Genomic DNA, 22,838 nt, shown 5'->3' with positions numbered 1-22,838 from the left:
ATCCTTGGAGAGTCCATATGGAGGAAGCAAATAGTTCAAAGGCCCAGCTGTAAGAATATTGATTGGTGTGGCCTTTATCCTGGAGAGAAATCCATCAATGAATGGCCCACTGTCACTGACATCTGTCCTTTGGTTCTTCTCTAGGGTTCTCGACAGCATTAGATCTTAATGCAAAATGCTCCCAGTTTTGTATTGTTTTGTTTTGTTTTGTTTTTTAAGCCCAGTTGCTGATCAGATAGTAAATCAACTAAGCACTTGGAGAATCGTTACTGGGAAACAGAAATATTCAGTATGGGTATTACAAGTACTTCTTGTTGTAGTTTCTTTAAAACAAAGAAAACAGAAGACTACTTCATATAAAGAACCCAACAGCGAGAATTCAGATGGGATTAATGGTTTTATTTTATAATTTTATATTTTACAATCCTTCCTTGTCCCAGACACGGTGCTTTTCTAACAGCTCTGTTGCAGGCAGTGGTGTCTGCATGGGGCTGGCACAACCCATGGCTTTTTTTGGATCCTCCTGACTCAGCCTAGGGGATTGGAGCAGGCAAACTCAGTGGGCCTTCACAGAAAAGAGGGTGTGCTTTAACTGATTATGCCTCTGTACACCTGGGTTCACACACAGGGACTCCCCCCCGCCCTTTTTTTTTTTTTTTAAAGGAAAAACACATCCATTTCAAAATCCAGGCACATTTCATGGTAGCCTCAGCAAGAGGAATTGAACCGCTCCGTGGGCCAATTTAGAACACTTCAGAAAGTGAAGGTCCTCTTCCCCGCCCTGGATCCCTGCTGGTGTCTGTCTCCTGGCCACGATGGTATGGACATTTGCAGAGCATGACCCTCTCTGAGCAAGCAGAGAGGAGCAAATTTGATCTAACACACATTCTACGGGTTTGGTTCAATGTAGGTCAATCTTTAAGAGAGCCCAGCTGGCCAGTCTGCAAGTCTGCCAGGGAGCTGGCTGGCTGGCTGGCTTCCGCCACGGCCAAGAAAATCCCCTTCTGCCTCAAAGCACCAATTAATACAAGTTCTTCACCGAGCTGGGTGGGTAAAGGAAACAGGGCTGAAATGCATCCAGCTTTCTGTGAAACCACTTACGAGGTCATCAGCCCCGATATCTTGCAGGACCCCCTGCTTTGGGCTAGGCGGAAGATGCCAGTCTACACCAGAAGACTCTGAGATACCAGCTGGTGTGAGGAGGGGACACGCATACACCAGGTCATTTTATTTTTAAAGTGTAAAGCTGTGTGTCCAAGGAGTCAAAGGTATTTGGTTCAATGGTTCCAAATAAGTCGGCTGAACTTTTTTTTAATTCTGGAAGTTAAGGAAATGCCATTTGAAGATGTATCTTGTAAAGTATATTTTCTATTCTACCTTATGAACTAAAAACCAGATATATTTTAGGTGGTAGAACTTCTAAGGATCAACGTGTCTTTTACCAGTCAGTGTTTTGTGGGATTGGGTGGTGTTGCTGGTTTTATTTTATTTTATTTTTTTTTAGAGTAGAAAGAACTCCTCATATCCTAAAATAGCAGCAAGTCAATAATGATTCTATTATGTATGAGTGCTTTTGCCATATTTTTCTCATTCTCAGTTATTCCATTCATTCTACAAGTGTTTATTGAGCATCTACTAAGTTCCAGACGCTGGGGAGGGACCCAGACAGACTCTGCCCTAATGTGGGAAACATACCTCAAATGACAGAGCAAATAAATGAGAAATGGCACTATGTGCTCAAGGAACAGGGCAGAACCTTGCAAGAGCAGCGAACAAGGAGAACCGCATTTAGGAAGGGGCAGGCAGGGAAGATTGCTGCAGATACTGTCATTTTGGATGGGGGTTACTAAGAGTTGGCGAGGCAGAGAAAGTGGGAAGAATGTTCCAGACCAAGATAAGAAGGGTGGTGGACTTGGGAAACCAAAGCGAGGCCACAGAGCCTAAGTGGGATGAATTGAGCAGGTAGAGGGGGTGGGCCTGGTCCACACTAAGGAATGTGTTTTTTGCTTTTTGGGTTTTTTTTCGAGACGGAGTCCCACTCTGTGGCCCAGGCTGGAGTGCACTGGTGCGATCTCGGCTCACTACAATCTCTGCCTCTCGGATTCACACAAATCTCCTGCCTCAGCTTCCTGAGTAGCGGGGATTACAGGCACGCGCCACCATACCCGGCTAATTTTTGTATTGTTAGTAGAGATGGAGTTTCACCATGTTGGCCAGGCTGGTCTCGAACTCCTGACCTCAAGTGATCCGCCCGCCTCAGCCTCCCAAAGTGCTAGGATTCCCGTGTGAGCCACCGCGCCCGGCCGTGCACTAAGGAATTAGAATTCTACTCTGGGTTCTGTAAGGAGCAGTGCAGTGTTTTAAGTGGAGAAATGACATGATCCATTTTCGTTTTAAAAACTTCACACTGGCTGGTGTATGAAAAACAGACCTAAATGTTTCAAGAGTGAAAACAGGAGTCTGGCTAATCTACTATGGAAGGTTAGGTGAGGGGAAATGGTGGCTGGGACCGGAGAAATGGTAGGTGAGACGAATGGAAGCCAGCGGACTTATTAATAATAATAATTGCTTCCATTTGCTGAGTACATAATATGGGTTCGGCATGTTTATCATCTATAGCATATATTAACTTCCCATATAGTGTCCCTGTGAGGCAGGCACTATCATTCTCATTTTATATGAGGAAACTCCAGCATGAGGTCGGATTTCATGTTCAAAGTCATAAAAGAAGAAAATGGCAGAATGAGATTTGTTCTTAACCACTGTTGCTATACTACTGCTAGAGATATATTTTGAAGGTAGATTGGTCTTCTTGTCCACATTTTATTACTGAGAAATGTATCAGCCCAAACATTCTGCAGATACTGACTGAAAGCCTTTCGGAGCCAGGAACTGGCCTCAGAAGTGAGTAAGAAAGACCCCACCAGTTAGCCCAGCTGAAAAGGCACCTCTCTCCACTTGAATATTTTTGTACATGAGGTTCAGTTAATCAGTTAGGTAAATACATTCCTTAAAATAATCAACCAAGAATTTTCTGGGACAGGAAGGGAGAAAGGTATGCTTTTCTATCCAACATGCATATGGCCAAGGGCTGGGTGTAAGATATGTTAGCATGTGACAACCCAAGCCCATTGCTGCTGTAAGAGTGTGTGGCCTTGAACACATTTCTTAACACTTCTGAGCCTCAATTCCTATATCTATAAAATGGCCATATACCAACTCATAGTGTCATTATAAAGATTTAAAGACTCACCAGTTGTCACATGGCCTCCCACATCATAGTCCATGTGGATGCTTAATGAGCAGTGGCTAATAAATACCACTTGCAGTCCAGGGCAAGAAGGGCAATTAGAAAATGAATTCGAGGTTCACTTTGCTTCTAGTCTATAGACTATTTGCGGGTGGTATGTGGCACTAATGAATAAATATAAATGGGTTTGATCGTTCACTCGCATTATGGAATATTTCATGCACCTTTACGCATGGAATAGTATGAACTGATACACATAAAATGACTAAGGTGATTATTCTCCACACTAGAGGCAAACAGAATCCTGATTTATGCAGTTCCTCATTGTTCCTTTCAGTTTTGACCCATGGCAATAAGTGGGAAATAGATTCACCCAATTCACTCCAAATTCTTTATAATTTCTTTCAAAGACAGAGATTGCTACATTAAGTATAGTTGTCCCTTTAAAGGAATATGGGCAGAAAAGGCAAAAGTCAGATTAAGAGGAAATAGAAGTTGTATAAGCATAGCAATAAGAGCTCTGAAGTCGAAATACCTACACAGTGCCAGCTGTGTGACCCCGGCAAAGTTGCCTAACCTCTCTTTGCCTCCAGTGTCTCATATACAAATAAGTACCTACCTGCCAAAATTGTTGTAAAAGTTAAATTTAAAAATACACGTAAAGTGCCTTTGCTTAGGAAGAGCTCAAATGAACGTTAGTGACTGATGCTACTTAGTGACTGATGCTGTTGCTACTGTTACAGCCAACTCTTGGTTTCTTAAAAGAAGAAGGAAAATTTTGAAGTTTAAGAGAAATGACTGTTTTACCTGTGTTGGTAGAAACGTTTGAAGAATGCAACGTAAGCTGACCTACTAAATCTACCCTTGCGATTCATTCTGAGAGAAGTGGGCGTGGGGCTTTACTGTCAGTGGAAGTAATCGTTTATCAGGTTTACAACTTTTCCCCTGTGTCTGAGGCCCCATTTTTTTTTCTTAAAATTGTGCTACTGAAACTTGATAGATCTCATACTAGGAAGGCAATCATGACACATTAAAAACAGCCTGAGGCCGGGCATGATGGCTCATGCCTTTGGGAGGTCGAGGCGGGCGGATCACAAGGTCAAGAGATGGAGACCATCCTGGCCAATATGGTGAAACCCCATCTCTACTAAAAATATAAAAATTACCTGGGTGTGGTGGCACATGCCTGTAGTCTCAGCTACTCGGGAGGCTGGGGCAGGAGAATCACTTGAACCGGGAGGCGGGGGTTGCAGTGAGCCGAGATCTCGCGCCACTGCACTCCAGCCTGGTGATAAAACGAGACTCCGTCTCAAATAAAACAAAAAACAAAAAACAAAAAAAAAAAGAAACCTGCCTGAAATGGTATGTAAGTCCTCATCCAAGACTTGCAAACTGTATCTAGTCATTTGAAAGGGGAGAAAACAGCCCAAAGCCTTAAGACTGAGTCTCATGCCAGCTGGAGAGCTGCAAAGGTGGAAACCCATCAGTTTCCACCTGCTCATACATTTCAGCCAGTTGACAAGTCAGCCCTCCTGTTCTTATAGAGACCTCCACTGAGTCTGCAGCAGTCCAAAAGGCTGTCTGTGAACTCTTCGCTCATGAACAGATAGGCTCATCTGAACAGTCCCAAAAGACAATTATAACAGCATGTCTCAGTGTGTCACATGATTGGACCCAAAATTCTGTGTATTTGTGACTTATAGTGAAGCAGTATATTAAGAAGTTATTTTGCAGGAAACTTTGTTGTCCCCTACAGCTTCCAAAATGCTGTATCAACAGTTCTATTTAATATAGTTTGTGAAACTAAATGAGAAAGAGCTGGGCAAAGGAAGCTTTTTTTATTCCAGGGGAAAACAAAAGTTGTTTTGATCATTTTGAATCTTTTAGTAAATGGAGAATAATAAAAGAAAAATGGAATGTACGTGCTCCATTGTTCTTACAGATGTACAGTTTAAATAGTTAGGATCCCAAAATACTGAAATTATATCCAAAAATAATTTGGATTTTGTAACAAAATTGAATTGCGTGTGAAGAGAAATAGCGTAGCACCATTTTCAAGTGTCTCTTCCAACATGGAGGAAAAAATATTTCAGAAAAACACGGAATTTGGTTTGTTGCTGCTTATTTTTCAGACCGTCAGAACCATATGCTGATGCTGCTTCCTGGGAAGGCAGTGTCCACCAGTGGTTAGGAACAGGTGGTCTTTGGAGCTAAATAGAGTCAAGTTTAGTCTCCAGGGCTCAGCTGTGTGGCTTTGGACAAGTCACTTAACCTCTCTGAGTGCTTCCTCTTCCTTATCAAGCAGGCAATTACAGTCCTTACCCTGCAGAGTCTCTTTCAAGATAAAGTAAGGAAGTGCGTATCAAAAGCGAATGCCCCCGGCTGGGCACCGTGGCTCACGCCTGTAATCCCAGCACTTTGGGAGGCTGAGATAGGTGTCAGGAGTTCAAGACCAGTCTGGCCAACATGGCGAAACCCCATCTGTACTAAAACTACAGAAAATTAACCAGGCGTAATGGTGTGTGCCTGTAATCCCAGCTACTCCGGAGGCTGAGGCAGGAGAATTGCCTGAGCTTGGGAGGTGGATGTCGCAGTGAGCTGGGATCACACCACTGCACTCCAGCCTGGGTGACAGAGAGAGACTCAGTCTCAAAAAAAAAAAAAAAAAAAAAAGTGAATGCCCCAAGGCCTGACACCCTGTGAGCAAACAATGAACAGGGGCAGGAGGAAGATGGCGAGATGATGAGGGCAAGGCATTGAGGGTGGTGGCCGCGATGCTTTGCTTTCATTCTTTAAGATGAGAACCCAGACCATGAGTTATTTACCAGGCTGTGATAACTTCTGCCATAAAAAAGAAGCATAAATATTTGCAAAGATAAAGTTCTGAAAGAAGTTTGAGCAAAGTTGAGATGTGAGAAATACCAGATGTCTTCGATACTTCTTTTTCATTTTTCTCCTCTTATTTTATACCTCAGTACACTGGTTTTACAGAGAATCTTTCAACTGTCTGATCTTTTCATAAAATAGTCCAGAAAAGCCAATGATAGCAGCATGAAGATCTTCATGATTCCAGCTAGTCTAGAGTTTCTGCTGAAAACCAGAGTGAGTGTTTTCAGAGGATGCAGGGTCCGGTCTGGGTGCATACCGTTTGCCCTCCAGATCTTTTCTCTATATTTATTTACCTGTGATTGTGGAATAGACAGTTTTCATTAAAGGATATCATTTTAGTAACTTGGAAAATCCTGATCATGATTTTTAATTATGATCTTTATTGGGTGCTATGTTTTGTTAAAGCTCCTGGCCCTTAGTCCCACATATGAAAGTATTTGTAGCTGTATTTCCACATTCTAATAAAAGAAATCCATTACCCAAATTTATATATGAATGATTTTGTAATTTGTGGAATGATGACATGATAAAGTAAATCTTCAGCAAAAAACTCGGTTGGATGCTTTGTTCGAATACCAAATGGATCTACCAGGAAGAAGAAATCACTGAAGCCTACATTGCCTGGCATGATTTAATTGCAAAGAGTATCTATACTGCCCGCTGGTGTTAATTGACAAACAAGAACTGTCTTGTGACACTTTGGCATGGCATGAATATGCTGTACAGAATAATTAAACCCTCCAACAATACGTATGGTCTTCAAAGAAATAATAGGAAAAAGTTGACATGTCATCAATGAGTTTTTTCATATTCTAAGTAATTGATGCCAATCTCTTACTTTTCTTTCCCTGTTTCCCTCATTTAAGCAGTTTGAAATTGATAACATGTTGTCAGCATTGATCTGGATGACCGGAGAACATTCAGAATTCTTGAAATAATGAAGGAATGAATGAGATTGTCCCCACCCCATACCCCCTGTATGATCAGTGTAAGCAATTTGAAGCATATTTCTTTTATTTTTAATTGATCCAATTAGTTCCGACACATTCTATCCAGATTGGGTTGCGTTTCTATGATAATGATTCAGTTTCTCATTCGTTTATTTACGAAGCACTTCTTCTATGCTAGGCATTGTGCTAGGTTTAGAGGTGTTGTTTCTGCTTTTTAGCTCAACCCAGTGTGGGAGGAAGACAAGTAAACAAGAAATAAGGCCGAATAGGGAAAGTCTTATTACAGAATCCTGGCAGAACACAAGAGAAAGGCTGATTCACTTCTGGGGCCGGGGGGTTTCTTTCAGCTCTCCCATGCTTTGGAGTGTAACATATGTTATCTTAATGAAATCCATCTCATTCAAACTGTGTAACTAAATTATATAAGGGTAAAGTTAAAGTTGGATAATTTCAATATTGATCTGAAAGCAATTTGGAGGTCATTCATGTTTTGAGTCAATACTCAAATCATTTCAGAAATGCAGGAAATTTTATCAGGAAGAACTTTACCTACATGGTAATATTTTCATGCAAATTCTAAATACTCGTTTTCAGCCAGTATATCCAAAGATTTTGAAATCAGAAAATACAGTACTCGGCCAAAAAGGATGGGAGTCTACTTGTCCTCTCTAAATGAGGGTGGACACCATGTGTCTCCAAACCGTAGGAGTCACCTGCTCCCATGACGTGTCCAAGAAAGAGAACAGCTCTCAGCACTGAGCATGGCTGGATTAGGACATTCTTGCATTGCTATGAAGAAATACCTGAGACTTGGTAATTTATAAAGAAAAAAGGTTTCATTGGCTCACGGTTCTGCAGGCTTTACAGGAAGCATAGCATCGGCATCTGCTCAGCTTCTGGGGAAGCCTCAGAAAGCTTGCAGTCATGGTGGAAGGTGCAGTGAAAGCATGTACCTCGTATAATGAAAGCGGAAGAAAGTGAGAGGAAGGGGTGGGAGGAGGAGGTGCCACATGCTTTTAAATAACCAGATCTTGCAAAAACTTATTCTCACGAAGACAGCACCAAGCCATCAAGGATCCGCCCCCACAATCCAAACACCTCCTACCAGACCCCACCTCCAGCTTTGGGGATTACAATTCAATGTGAGATTTGAGTGGGGACAAGTATCTAAACTACATCCATGGCTAAGACTGAACTCATGTCTCTTCTCTCCTTTATAAGTCACCCATCTCTGTTGACATCACGCAAGAGTCCTCAGTCTGTCACGCAGTTCCTGATTCTGGGCCCCCCTGAATTTCCCATCCAGTTGTGTCCTGGCCTGGTGCTCTGTATGGACGCTCACACCAGCCTCCTTGCTAACCTTCCTGGAGCCTGTTTTTTTCTCTTTCCCCTCCAAGTCTCATCCGTGTGGCTGTCAGAACCACCTGTGGCTCTGAAGCTCGTGTCTGCTCAGGTCCCTTCCGTGTTTGGCGGCTCTGCATGGCACAGGATAAAGTCAGCAGCATTGGGCAGCATGTAGGTTCTGTCCCAGCCTGCCTGTCTCAGCAGCAGCGGGTCTCCCTGCCTCAGGCCCTGCGCCCTGACCACGTGGCATCCGTGTCATTTCCCCTCCCCTCTGCGCGTTGCCTGCTAGCATGCTGTTTCTGCACCCCCGTGCCTTTGAGGATGCAGTCCCCTCTCGCTGGAATGCTCTCCTCCCCATTTCCCATTCCTCTCCTCACCTTTTCCCCACCAGCCCAGCTCATTCTTCCCCGTCTTTCCCGGCTCCCTTGGGCACCCCCTCCCCAGGCTGACTTCTGGGTTGGAAGCCTTTCCTGGGGCTCCAGCAGTGCTTTGGGCGTGTCCCTGTCATGGAGCCCTGACCACTCTGGGTCTGTGTCCTTCACCAGTGGGGCCTCCTGGAGCATCTTATTCCCATTGTGCAGCATGCTAGATATTGTTTAAATGAGAGAATATTTAGGTGTCACGTGTCATCCCACAATGAATGGCAAATAGCAAAATCAACTCCTGGCACAGTTAAAATGCATTTTACTTCCTGGTATTGAGAGAAGCAGAGTGCCTTGTTAGATCACCTAATCTAATAAGCAGAGAAAAAGAATGTTCTCATGAAATTATGCATTCACCTTCTGTTTTCATTTGCTGACATAAGATAGTCCATCTAATTGGATTTTCTCTTTGGGGAAATCTGCAGGCTCCAAGGCCATTGCTGTCACATTTCCAATATTGCCATTGTCCATCCACCCCCCTTAGTTCTCTCCAGGGGACTTTGACTCCCGGCCCCTTTTAAATTAGGCACACATCTTAGAAAACCTCCATCCAGTGCCTTCTCAGTTTCATCCATGCTCCCTGGCAAGTCATGGTGCTGGAGAAAGATGTGGGACGTGTATCACCCAGGAAGGAGCAGAAAGCCTGAAGCAAAAGGGGCAGTGCCTGCCGCATGCTCCTCAAATTCACTTATTCTTTCACGTATTCATCTGCTCAACACGTAATGTATTCAGCACTTAGCACAGCACCTGCAGCAAACACTCCGTCAATATTGCTTGACCATCCTGTAAGGTCTGGTAGCGCCACACAGTGGTTAAGAGCACAAATTCTAAAGCAAAACCACCCGGACACTGTCATGGATGGCATGACCTTGGGCAGGTCATTTGACCCTGCTGTGTCTTGGTTTCCTCTTTTAAATAGGGATTAAAAAAATAATATCCATGGGCCAGATAATTTATGGATTAAATGAGATATCAGGGGCTCAGCACAGTACCTGGACCAGGGTGAGTGTTTAGCAGCTATTAATGCTTACAGCCAGGAGGAGGTGCAGGCTCTCTGCAGGGCTGGAACTGAGGGAATACAGCGATGACCAAGGAGCCCTCCTGTGGCTCACATTCTTGAAGGTAGAGATAAATAAGTAAGGAGACGCATAAACAAAATAGGAATACCAGGCAGAAAACCAAAGGAGGACTGCGATGGGGGCTAATAGTGGTGATGGGGCTGCTTTAGATAAGAGATCAGGAGACGACCCTCTGGGGAGACAACACTGAAACCAAGAGCAGAAGGATGAAAAGGTGCTGGCTACATGAAAAGCCACGTAAAGAATGTTCCAGACACGGGCACAGCAGGTGCAATGGCCCTCCGAGGGAGAGGGTCTGGAATGTTCTAGAACCAACCAGAGGCCAGTGTTGGCTAGAGTAGCATGAGCTAGAGGGAAAAGTGAGCACAGTGTGGTGGGAGGGTGGGCAGCATGAGGTTGCAAGCACCTCGGAGGCCATCGGGAGGCGTTGGGATTTCACCCCAGGGCCAACAGGAAGACACTAAAGAGTTTTAGCAGGGACGGCAGCATGATCTCCAAGCAGGACCTGAGGAAGTCAGAGCAGGGAGCAGGGGCACACAAAGCCCTGCATGGTGGGTTCATTCCCAAGGGTGTAGAGCGCATGACACCTGGAGTCTTGGCTGCAGAAGCACAGATTCCTGGAAGGGAGAGCTGGGAAGGAGTTCAGATATCAGGTCACATTGCTTCCCTCCATCTCTCATTCAAACCCCTCAAAGAAAACCAAGGAAGCTGCCTGTTTTTCCAGCTCATAGCACTGGGGCTGATCAACAGAAAGCCCATCTTCAGTTTGGGGCTTTTTTTTTGGAGAGGGGGGAGTTGGTATCTATTTAGGTATTTAGCTATTTAAATGGACATATCATTGCGTGTTTTTGTTGGGCACACCATGTTGTTTTGAAGGAGATAGTTGAATCTAGCTAATAAACAAATATATTACCTCCCAGTTACCATTTTTGTGGTGAGCGCACGTAACATTCACCGCCTGCATTTTGCGAGACTCTGTTGTATGCTGAGCATGAATTTTTGCTGGCTTTCCTCCTGTTCCTGTCTTTCCCTTCCCCTTCCCCTCTCTTGCCTTCAAAATATCTTGAGAATATACAATGTACACATGTGGTATGACTGCATCTTATCTGTAAATCAACATTTCTTTTCCAGACTGCGTAAGAAAAACTCGAAAAGGAACATATCATTTAGTGCCTCAGCAGCAGTGGGACATGGTCAGGGCTGTAAGCACAAGCCCCTGTTCCACTCTCCTTAGACAAGAGAAGACATAACACAGTGCTTAAGAACTCTCCAGAGCTCCAAGCATGACTGTGGTTGTATTTCTGCTTAGCTCCAATGACACTTGGATGATGATGAGGAGCAGTGGGTAGTTTTAGGGCTTTGTATTGCTGTTCTGAGTCACATTTCAAAACCTTCTAATTAATTTTACTGCTGTTTAACCCTAAAATTACTCTGTCCTCCAGTTTGCTGACAGTTGTCTATCAAAAGCTCGTTTTCTCTAATCCCCAGCTTTCCTGATGGATTTTTCTCTCCCTCATACGTAAAATGACTTTTCTCCTTGGCCATCTGTCCAAACCAGCTTTCAGTTAAGCCTGGTCAGAAGCCTTCGAATGATGTATCTTTGTTCTACAAATGTCTGCACCCATCACTCCCCTTAATATTAGGTATCTGTATACCTTGTTCATTCAAATAAGATTTCAACATTGTTAAGACCTGAATTGCTAAAATATTAATAAAGGATGTGATAGAAGTACAAGTACATAGTAAATAATATAAGTAATAATTAATATAACTTAATCTACATTAAATTCTTCCTTTCCTTTCTCTGTAATATTTAAGCTGGTCAAGTGTGCTCCTTTTTTTTTTTTTTTGATGGAGTCTCGCTCTGTTGCCCAGGCTGGAGTGCAGTGGCATGATCTCGGCTCACTGCAAGCTCTGCCTCCCAGGTTCACGCCATTCTCCTGCCTCAGCCTCCTGAGTAGTTGGGACCACAGGCACCCACCACCATGCCCGGCTAATTTTTTTGTATTTTTAGTAGAGACGGGGTTTCACCGTATTAGCCAGAATGGTCTCGATCTCCTGACCTCGTGATCTGCCCGCCTTGGCCTCCCAAAGTGCTGGGATTACAGGCGTGAGCCACTGTGCCCAGCCGTGTGCTCTTTTTTAAGACTATTGAGGCCACTATGGGTTCTGGCTCAGTAGAGAATAGGCTGTGTGCATCCTTAGCTGCATCTTCCATGCTCTGTGCATCCCCCCTCCATGCTCTGTGCATCCTCCCCACCATGCTCTGTGCATCCTCTCCCCATGCTCTGCACACCCTCCCCACCGTGCTCTGTGCATCTACTCCCCGTGCTCTGCGCATCCTCCCCACCGTGCTGTGTGCATCCCCACTCCAGGCTCTGCTCATCCTCCCACCCGTGCTCTGTGCATCCCCACCCCCATGCTCTGCGAATCCTCCCCACCATGCTCTGTGCATCCTCTCCCCGTGCTCTGTGCATCCCCCAACCCATGCTCTGTGCATCCCCGCCCCATGTTCTCTGCATCCTCCCCGCCTCTGCTCTCTGCATCCCCACCCCGGGCTCTGTGCATCCCTGCCCCATGCTCTGTGCATCCTCTCTCCATGCTCTGTGCATCCTCTCCCTGTGCTCTGTGCATCCTCCCCGTGCTCTGTGCATCGTCTCCCCATGCTCTGTGCATCTTCCCATGCTCTGTGCATCCCTGCCCCATGCTCTATGCATCCTCTCTCCATGCTCTGTGCATCCTCCCCGTGCTCTGTTCATCCTCCCCGTGCTCTGTGCATCCTCTCTCCGTGCTCTGTGCATCCTCTCCCCATGCTCTGTGCATCCTCTCCCCGTGCTCTGTGCATCCTCCCTGTGCTCTGTGCATCCTCTCCCTGTGCTCTGTGCATCCTCGCTGTGCTCTGTGCATCCTCGCTGTGCTCTGTGCATCCTCTCCCTGTGCTCTGTGCATCTTCCCATGCTCTGTGCATCCCTCATGCTCTGTGCATCCTCCCCTCCATGCTCTGTGCCTCCCCCTGTGCTCTGTGCATCCTCCCTGTGCTCTGTGCATCTTCCCATGCTCTGTGCATCCCTCATGCTCTGTGCATCCTCCCCTCCATGCTCTGTGCCTCCCCCTGTGCTCTGTGCCTCCTCTCCCGGTGCTCTGTGCATTCTCTCCCTGTGCTCTGTGCTTTCTCCCGTGCTGTGTGCATTACCCCGTGCTCTGCACATTGTCCTGTGTTGTGTGTATCCCTCTGTGCTCTGCATCCTTCTGCCTGTTCCTCTGCAGCTTCGCCCATGTCCCCTCTCAGCCCCATCCCTCCAGTTATTCCCCTCAAGTCCCCATCTCTGGTTTTCACATCCCGCCTCTCTGCTTCCCTTTGGAACTGTGCTGTGGAACATTCGTTCAACTCGCCTGTCACCTTGACCTGGGCTCACCTGCTGCATCTCCATTGTCAAGGTCACCAGACTCCTCCACCCTCCTGGAGCTCTCTGCCTGTGACTAAGGACTACCCCTTCTTCACACTCTTCTCTTCAGGGCCCTGTCACCTTCCCACTGCCTTGCCTGCTCTCCTTCCCCTCTTCCTCTCCTTTGCTCCTGACTGCGTGACAGGGCCGGGATGCCCAGTGAATGAGCCTGCCCAGGAAGCCCCTCTGGCAGCTCAGAGGAGGTGAGCTTAGAAGACAGGGGTTTCAGAGCTCAACGCTGCCAAGGAGGGCAACTTTCTCTGGCACGACATGTGCACTGCTGAGGAGAGTGAGGGGCAGCACTTGGGAGGCCCACATGCCTTTGCCAGTGAGTGTGAGGGCCCGTCTGTGTTTTATGTTTTCCGCACACTCTCTCAAACACTCGCTGTTAAGTAGACTGCAGCGGAGACCTGCCATCGGGGTCTAACTGATTTAAGCCAGGCATATCCTCAACATATTGCAATCCATGTAAAACAAGGAGCTGACTCTCAGTTCTGAACTTGGCTGGGAGCAGGTCTAAGAACTCTGACTGTGTAAGGAAGTGCTTCTCATCTCTGACATTTGCATATTCCCGCTGCTTTTCCTTCCCTGCCATACTGATCAGGACTCTGGTTGCAAAACCCAGCTCCAGCCAGCGTAGGCAGAAGAGAGGGACTTAAGAGGAGGAGGAGAGGCAGAGTAGGCCCCATGGGCAACAGGTCCATCTCCCTCTCCCTGCCTTTTTGTCCCTGCCTGAGGGTGACAGCTTTGTTCTCTCTGACTAGCTTTCTCCTGAAGTAAGGGACCAGGATGGAGATGGTGGCCACATTCTCAGAGCCTTGAGAACAGAGAAGAAAGACGTCATTCCCAGACATCCCAGCTCAACATGCTGTAGGGAAGATTTGTGATGGGCTTAGCTTGGGTCACGTGTTCATCTCCGGATCAAGAGTGGAGGAGCCCTCCCCCACCCAACAGAACCAAACGGTGTGAAGAGTGGAGAGTGTCTTCCTCTGAAGACAGGAGAGGGCAGGCAGCACCTTCACCATCCACAAACTTCAGTATTTAAAGCAACTCTTGACTCCCTGTTGTCCAGACATAGAAAACCCAGGTTCTGTTTAGAGCCTTTCTGTGTCTTCCACCAGCCCAGCTCCCCAGACTCCAGGCCTTTCAGGCCCTGACCTTGACATTATCTGCCAGGATTTCCCCTCTCCTTCCACCCCGTCCTGGGCCCGGCCGACTCCTGCTCCATCGTTAGGGCCCAGTAGTTGTCGGATCCCTATGCAAAGCCTTTCCCTTGCAGGATGCTCCACCCAAAGCACATCCACGCACCCAGAAGTGTTACTGCTGGAGGATGTCCAGGTTCTTGGTGTTTTGAACAAAGAATTGGACAAAATGCACAAAGAAAACAAGGAAAGAATGAAGCAACAGAAGCAGAGATTTATTGAAAATGAAATTACGCTCCTCAGGGTGTGAGGGGGCCCAAGCATAGGTGCTCAAGATCCCCGTTACAGAATTTTCTGGGATTTAAATACCCTCTAGAGGTTTCCATTGGTTACTTCGTGTACGCCCTATGTAAATGAAGGGGATGGGGTAAAGTTACAAAGTCATTTAATCGCTGTACGCCCTATGTAAATGGAGAGGATATTTCCTGTCATAGCTGAAGTGTTTCCGTTTGACTTAGTTCTAGAAAGTCAGCATGAATCGACCTTTGTTCCCTGCCGCCAGACCTTACTCTCCTGCCTCAGAAGGACTCTGTTTCTACTCTGTGATCGCTCCCTTCACACTGGATTCTGTGTCACCCATCACCCTACCAGCTCATGGTGTCATCAAGATGGGGGCTGTTCCTACTTGTCTTTGTATCCCAGCAGCTAGCACCTGGCAGCAGTAGTTACACAGGAAATACTTCCTGTGGTTGTGTTGAACAGGATAAAATAGTGCATGTTATGTAAGACATTGGAAAATAATTTAAAATCTAAGTAACCCATGCTTTGCAATCTTTAATGAAGTTCTGGTAGACTGCATACAGTTTTATTAATAGTTAGCATAAACGGGGTTTCCTCCCCCTTTCAATTTATCTTAGAAATTCAATATTTCAGGGTGTGCAAAATCATTTTTCCTCACCTCATACATACATCGCTGCTTTTAGCATTTCATTGCTGTTCTGTTCTCTTCTGTGACATTTCAATATTTTCAGCCGGTTCTCTCACCTGCGGGGGAGCCAGCAGGGGCACTGCTGCGGATCAGAATGATTTTCCCAGCGGGTGGTTCAACCATTGATTCCAGTTGGTGGAGACTGTGACTTCCAAGCAGGAGATTTTCCCAAATTGGAAATCTGCCTGTACTATTCATGGAAGAGTATATGTGTGTGACAAATGTGTGCGTTTGCAAGTGTGTGCACCCAGTGTGTGCATGAAGGAATGAGGTGGGAGGAAGGGAGAGAGGGAGGGTTCCACATTGAGTGTGTGGGCTATTGTTCCGAGGATGCATATCTGACTCTGTTGTCTGAGTCTCCTCTGAATTCTCCCCGGAGAACCTAAACTGGGAAGGCCCTAATGGGAGCTTCCTTGGATTATCTGTTAAAAAAAAAAAAAAAAAGGAGGTCACAATCTTGCTACCCTATAGCCTAGACATTCACAACAATGTATCAATGCAATTCTGCACTCATCTTTTTATGGTGTTTTTATTTTTCCGCAGAGGTCTCATTGCCAGCAGTTTCACGGAAACCCACTATCTGCAAGACGGTACTGATGTCTCCCTCGCTCGAAATTACACGGTAATTCTGGCACGTTGGGATCACCATAATCTTACACCATTAGATCTGTGCTTAAACTTTGTAGCCATTTTATTCGGAGCAAAATCACATGCCCAGATTCTTAACTTAGGCCCCCCCAAGAAGCGCTGGTGTGTCCCTTAGTGGTAGGCGTTCTACTGTAAATCCAAAACACCAGCCTTGGCCAGGTATGTGCACGGACAGCCCTTGAGGGAATGGCTTTATGGCAGAGCTGAACCTTGAAACCACCTTCCAAGGACTATGGATCCTCATTTGGGCAAATCCTTTTTAGAAAACCTAGCCAGTTAGAGATGGCTTGGAAGGCAGCCATGCCTGGACTGAACTTGGCTACATTAAACTCTGAGGTGCCTTAAAGAACTATAAAAGAAAACTGATTCTGCTTAACCTATTCTGAATGTATCCACAATGTGGATACGATTCTATATCGTGGGTGTTACTGTAACATGACATTTATCCCCTCTCAGGCAGTGTTTCTGGTATTTGAACTTTTAGCTGTGTCCTGGACAAAATGCTCACTTCATTTGTTGCTTTAACAAATGTTTACTGTGTACTCTCCATGATCTGTCCCACATGTGAATATGGGGATTCAGAGAGAATAGGACAGAGTCGCTGCCCTCTGGGAAGGAGGAAGGTTACTTGTTTTAAAGAGCTGTGGGTATTTTAAAAAGGATGAGCTTTTGAGGCAGGCTTTATGCTTCTCCCTTATCATTGAAGCTTGTCAAGTAGCCATTATTGTCTGCAGTGATTCCTCCCTTCTCTGCATGACACCAACACTTTTCTTTATCACTTGTTTGACACTTGGCACTTGCAAGCTGATACCTGCAGCCTTCCAGGAACTTGGTGGAATGAGCTGCTATAGCTCTCCCAGCCCAAAGAAAACACATGGAAATCCAGGATAAAATATAAACATTTAAGAATTTTTGCTAATGCCTGGTCAAGCTCAAAAGAGAGTCAGCAAAATCCCCAAGAGGCAGAAACAAAGAGGGGATGTTATTCCTGAGCACTGGCTGGTGAGTTGGGGCTCACCAAAGGACTATTCAAGACCCAGAAAGAGGGCCTGGTGCTTGGGTTTGGAAAAAGAGAAGTAACCGCCTGCAACTGAGAATCCCACAAAAGCCAGATCCCCAGGAGAGCTGCTTTCCTCTGTGAAAAAGAGACAAAAAGAACTCTTCCAATCCAGGGATGGGGGCTGGGAGGAAGAATTGTTTGCCAGGTGTCTTGGATTGAAAAAAGACTTCATAAAAAATGAAGACATTGAAACTCCAGTTAGTCTCATGTGTGGATGTTGGGAATAGTCTGGGCCTGTGTCCAAATTTTTAATACCAGCGTAGGAATGGAATTCCCAGTCAAGATATTGACCTCAAAACTGGTCCCACATCAGTGAAACTCCCATGGGCCCAGACATAAGCCAACCCAAAATAGTTCTGTAGGAATATTTCTATAACCCAGATAACATGAGATGCCCTCATGGAAGAAAAAGTAATAAAAATATTAAAGATGAGCCCCAAATCAAAATTACAAGCCACACAATGCAAAAAGCCATTGTACGCAAGCATCAGCAGACAAGAGAAACAAGAATCAGGACTTCTGAGAACATAAGAGATAATGGAAAAATCAGAGAAAAAAAATTAAAGAGAACAGAATGGGTCTAATAGAAATTCCACAATGAAAATACATAAAATTTAAAAACACACACAGGAAACAAGCCGTGTTTAATCAGAGTGTGACGAGCCTGTCCCTGAATTGAGGAAAGACATGAGTCTTGAGGAAATCCACCAAGGAGGTGGATAACTTGGAATAACTAAACTAAACATACTCCAGGACAGCTTATGATGAAAATGCAGAACACCAAGGATGAACTCTTAAAACCACTTGAGGCAAAAGAGAGATTTGTACAAAATAATGACAACTAAACCAACAACAAACTTTTCATTAGTAACTATGCAATTAAAACTTGAGAGCTAAGGGGAAATTATTGTCAGTCTCAATCCTATATTCATTAATTATTTTGTAAGAATAAAAATGAAATAGACATTTTCATACAAAGATGAGAGAAATTACTACCCTCAGATTCCAACGAAGGTATCTACCAAAGGGTAACTAACAAAGAATAGCTCAGTAGGAAGGAAACTGATCACCAGCAGCAAGGACAGGAAGTCAGAGGCACTAGTAAGCAAAATAGTGCATGTGAATAAATTTAAATAAGCTTCTTAAAATGACTGTTGCAACAGTGACCAAATTTGGATGGTTTAAAACCAGATGAGCTAATAGATTTAAAATGGTTTAAGAATTTGTATTGTACTGGAGAATAATAGACATGCTGATTAACTTTAGATTTTGATAAGAATGTGTCCTGCAATTTTAAGTATAACTATTTAAAGAATAGAAAAACATAAAATAGTAAGATAAAAATGAGTCAACATATTAATCTCATTATATGTAAATAGACGGAATCTCTATGTAAAAATGAAAACATAATCTTCTTAGAATTTAAAATAAAATCCAGCTACATCATTTTTACAAGATTCACACCCAAAATATAAAATGGTTGTGAGAACTAAGAAAAGGAATGGGAAAAGATATTGTAGACAAATCTTAATCAAAAAAAAAAAAAAAAAAAAAAAAGCTGCTGCAGTGGTAACATCAGAGAAGCTAGACCTTAAGGCAAAAATGACATTAATAGGGATAAAGGGGGTAATTCTGTAATGATAAAAGGAGCAACTTAGAAAGGTAGTAAAAGAATTTTGAAACTGTATATGCTAGCAAAATTGTCTCAAAATATATAAAGCAATAAATGGCAGAATCCAGATATAACTTTTAAATCTAATTATAGATTCATCTAGAACTAAGCTTTAGCCCAGCTCCTAATTAAAGGATTTCTTAAAATCCGAAACAAAACAAAAAAGCATTAAAGATTAGACATTATGGGCTAAAACTTGTTTGGTTCCTAGAAGGTTACCAAAAAAGCTTTCAATACTGACAGCATTTTACAATTTTTCCTCAAAAGAAAAGTCTCTAGATGTAAAATTGATAAGCTTAATTCATAAAGCAAGTCACTGAAAATGTCTGGACACATTCACAGAGTGGGAGATTTAAATATACCTCTCTCAGAAATGAAGATTTTTAAATGAGCAGAAATTAATGAAAAGGAAGACCAAAAAAAAAAAACTCAAGAGAGAAGATGAATTAAACCAAAAGCTGGTGCTTTGAAAATATTCATAAAATGGACAAAACATTTATAAAATTAAGAAAGAAAGAATTCCCAAGTAAATAATATTAAGAATGCAAAGAGGGATATAAATATTTTTATTCAGAGATTTTTTAAATCACAAGAATGTTGTGAACAATACTAATTATTTTCTTAGAAATGTAAAATTATTAACCCTGGTTCAAGGTGAAAGAGGAAAATTTAAATATAACTATATAAAGAAATTAAATTTTTAATAGTATTTTTAATATTTACTGACAAAAATAAGCTCAGACTCAAATGATTTAGCTGGTGAGTTTTAACTAACATATAAGAAACAAATAGTTCCTGAGAAAAAAAGAATAATTTTTTTAAAGGAGGGTGTGGAAGGAGCTTCTAAAACAAGAAAAAGAGCATGCACAAAATGAATCCTACAGACTAGTTTCAATTATGGACGTAGTTGCAAAAATCCTAAGTAAACTTTACAAACCCTATCCAGTACATATTTTAAAAATACTTCTGACCAAATTATACTCAACTGAGGAATGCAAGGATAGTTCAACATTAGTGTATCTACTAAGGTAATTTAATCCATTAATATCTTCAGATTAAAAGTATTATAACTGATAGTATTTCTTCTGTGATAACCTATACTGTTTCTTATAGTGATTTTAATAGCTTTTGTGAGTGGAGAATGCTATCTATCCCTTTCCTAACCCCATAGAGCCTCACATAGCATCTTGCATATAATAGATTTTTAATAAAATTATCCATCTAGCATTGCATTGTCTTAGGTGATGCCATGTAAAATTCATTTCTTCATCTATTCACTCAGCAAACATTTATTTAGCACCTCCTGTTTGCAGACACTGTTAGGCTATGGGGAGATAGGCTGACTAAAATATATTCCTCAGCATATAAATTCTGCTTGAGAGGCACAGAGCATTTTAAAGACATTTAAAAAACATGTTTTAATGTAATTACTATAATAGGAGATGTGTACAAAATACCACTGTGGTATTTTAATTGTGGCTGATTTTAATTCTTTGGAGGCCATTTCACTAAGGAAGTAACATTAATCTGGGTCTTTAAAAGTGGGCAAAGAAGAAGACCAAGATGGGGATGAAACCTTTCCATAACTAAAGAATTTCAACTTTACCTGTTGAAATTTGGGAGCCATAGGAAGTTCTCATGCAGCAGAATGGCCTGTTCAGTTCTGTGATTTAGAAAGGGTCTCTGATGACAGAATGGAAGAAAGATTGGTAGGAATATTGGTAGACAGAAGACAGGAAGATTTCTTATGGGCCCATTGTAGTTAGTGAAAATTTTGCCTACAGAGGTGGGCCTTGGAATGGTCAGCAATTGGCCAGAGTCAAGAGTGCTTGGGAAGTCAAAGGAGACAGGATCAGGGGATAGAGGGTGGGGGAGGTGTCATCAGTGGGACTTTCCCTTCCGCTTAGGCCATTGGATGGGCAATTTGTTTCTCACTGGTACCATTAAGGAGCAGTTGTTGGTTGGAAAGCAGAGGAGATGAGTCTTGGTTTGTCTGTGTTGAGTTTGTCATAGGACAGCCAAGTAAAGGTCTTCTGTAGGCAGATGGATATATAAGAACCTAGAGTACAGAGAAAGATGGAGTCCTAAAGTAAAGATCTGTGGATCAACTTCATAAATAAGTGATGGGCAGGGCCATGAGTTCACATTTGACGTTTATGTCCTCTTTTACCCCCCTAAGATCTCATTTAAAATATATTTTCAGACTCAGCACTGAGGCTATCTCCACAGTGTAAATAGTTATTTCAGAAAGAAACAGAAAAGAGAGATCTTAGAAATACCACAACAATAGGCTCTGGTCTTCCAAACGTCCACGATCTATGATGGTGAACAGTGCTTGTCTAATACAGACATCTCTAGAATGTGTAAAATATGCATTCAAAGTTATTTGAATAGTTTTGTGCATTCTGTTACAATCTCCCTTACTAGTTTTCTTTTTCTTAGGCATCTGTATTAGTATTAGTCAGGGTTCTCTTGAAGGACAGAACTAATAGGATAGATGTATATATGAAGGGGAGTTTGTTAAGGAGTACAGACTCACACGATCACAAGGTAAGGCCTCACAATAGGCCATCTGCAAGTTGAGGAGCAAGGAAGCCAATCCAAGTCCCAAAACCTCAAAAGTAGGGAAGCCGATGGTGCAGCCTTCAGTCTGTGGCTGAAGGCCCGAGACCCCCTGGCAAACCATTGGTGTAGGTCCAAGAGTCCAAAAGCTGAAGAACTTGAAGTCCGATGTTCAAGGGCAGGAAACATTCAGCACGGGAGAAAGGTAAAGGCCAGAAAACTCAGCCAGTCTAGTCTTTCCACATTCCTCTGCCTGCTTTATTCTAGCCGCGCTGGCAGCTGATTAGATGGTGCCCACCCAGATTGAGGACGGGTGGGCCTCTCCCAGTCCACTGACTCAAATGTTAATCTCCTTTGGCAACACCCTCACAGACACACCCAGGAATAATACTTTGCATCCTTCAATCCAATCAAGTTGACACTCAATATTCACTATCACAGTACTTTTTCCCCTTTTTCTCACTTGGGAGGAAAAATGCAATAAGCAAGAAGACGAAGAAATAGAGGACTAGAGAAACAGGGGTTCAACAACTGCCAGGTCTGTTTGGGACTTGGATTGCAAAAGCTGAAGTCTATATATCCAGGCATCTTAGTAAACAGCCCGGATGGAAGGGCTCCAGGGCGTTGATAGTGTTTGTCTCCATGTGGTGCGGGACTCTGTGCTTTTCTGGGTTCTCTGATTCACATGTGCACAGGAGCAGGAGCTCACATTTTCCCTCTCCTCCTTTTCCATGTGGTTACTGTGTGAAAGGGTGAATGTCTGCTCCATTCCCCTCGTCTTCCCCCGGTCCTCCCCATGGAACTGTCTCTTTACAGGGAAGAGGGTGGGAGGAGACAGGCCCTGAAAATCCCTGGTCCCTGCTAACTGCGGAGTGGCTGCAGCCCCTGTGTTGGGCAGCCCTTGAGGTCAGTAGTGGGTGAGACTTGCCCCTCCCTCCCTCCATGGAGTCCTCTAGGCAGCAGTGTTCCTCATCTCTAGCTTCCCCACGATGGGTCCTGAGGCTTTGGCTGGGAAGAAGGGGAAAGAGGTCGGGGCATGGGGAGGATGGAAGTTGGAAATTGCAGGAAGCCTCTCTACTGTCTAGGCCTAAACTAGTATCCTCTCCAGAATATACCAGAAGCCTCTTTTTTGGCAGTCATTAAGCTGATGCTGTATTTTGATCTTCATCTGACTCTGTGGATCATCTCCACTGGGGAAGCAACTGAAAGCTAGATTAATTGGCACCCGCAAATCTCCAGAAGCATCAAGCACATATTGCTTTTATAATTAGAAAAATGGTGACTTTTCTTTTAACCCAGCAGTTCCCTTCCCCCATTCCTTAGAATGCCTTTCCAAGCAGTCAGCCTTGTTACGGTAAAGACAGGGAGTGAACAATGTTGTTCACT

The 22,838-nt window shown here is 43.9% G+C and overlaps 1 protein-coding gene across 1 annotated transcript in view; it reads left to right on the top strand.

Moving 5' to 3' along the window:
* The window catches only part of ADAM12 (ADAM metallopeptidase domain 12), a 374,324-nt gene that overhangs the window by 216,622 nt on the left and 134,864 nt on the right, over window positions 1–22,838 (top strand). The window contains exon 4 of the mRNA XM_016919590.3: window positions 16,054–16,132. Within this exon, the coding sequence (XP_016775079.3) occupies window positions 16,054–16,132 (79 nt within the window). The remainder of the gene's footprint in view (window positions 1–16,053; window positions 16,133–22,838) is intronic.

The sequence above is a fragment of the Pan troglodytes genome, chromosome 8 (assembly GCF_028858775.2).
Source record: "Pan troglodytes isolate AG18354 chromosome 8, NHGRI_mPanTro3-v2.0_pri, whole genome shotgun sequence".
Taxonomy (NCBI): domain Eukaryota; kingdom Metazoa; phylum Chordata; class Mammalia; order Primates; family Hominidae; genus Pan; species Pan troglodytes.
This window is presented reverse-complemented; position numbering and strand designations above follow the sequence as displayed.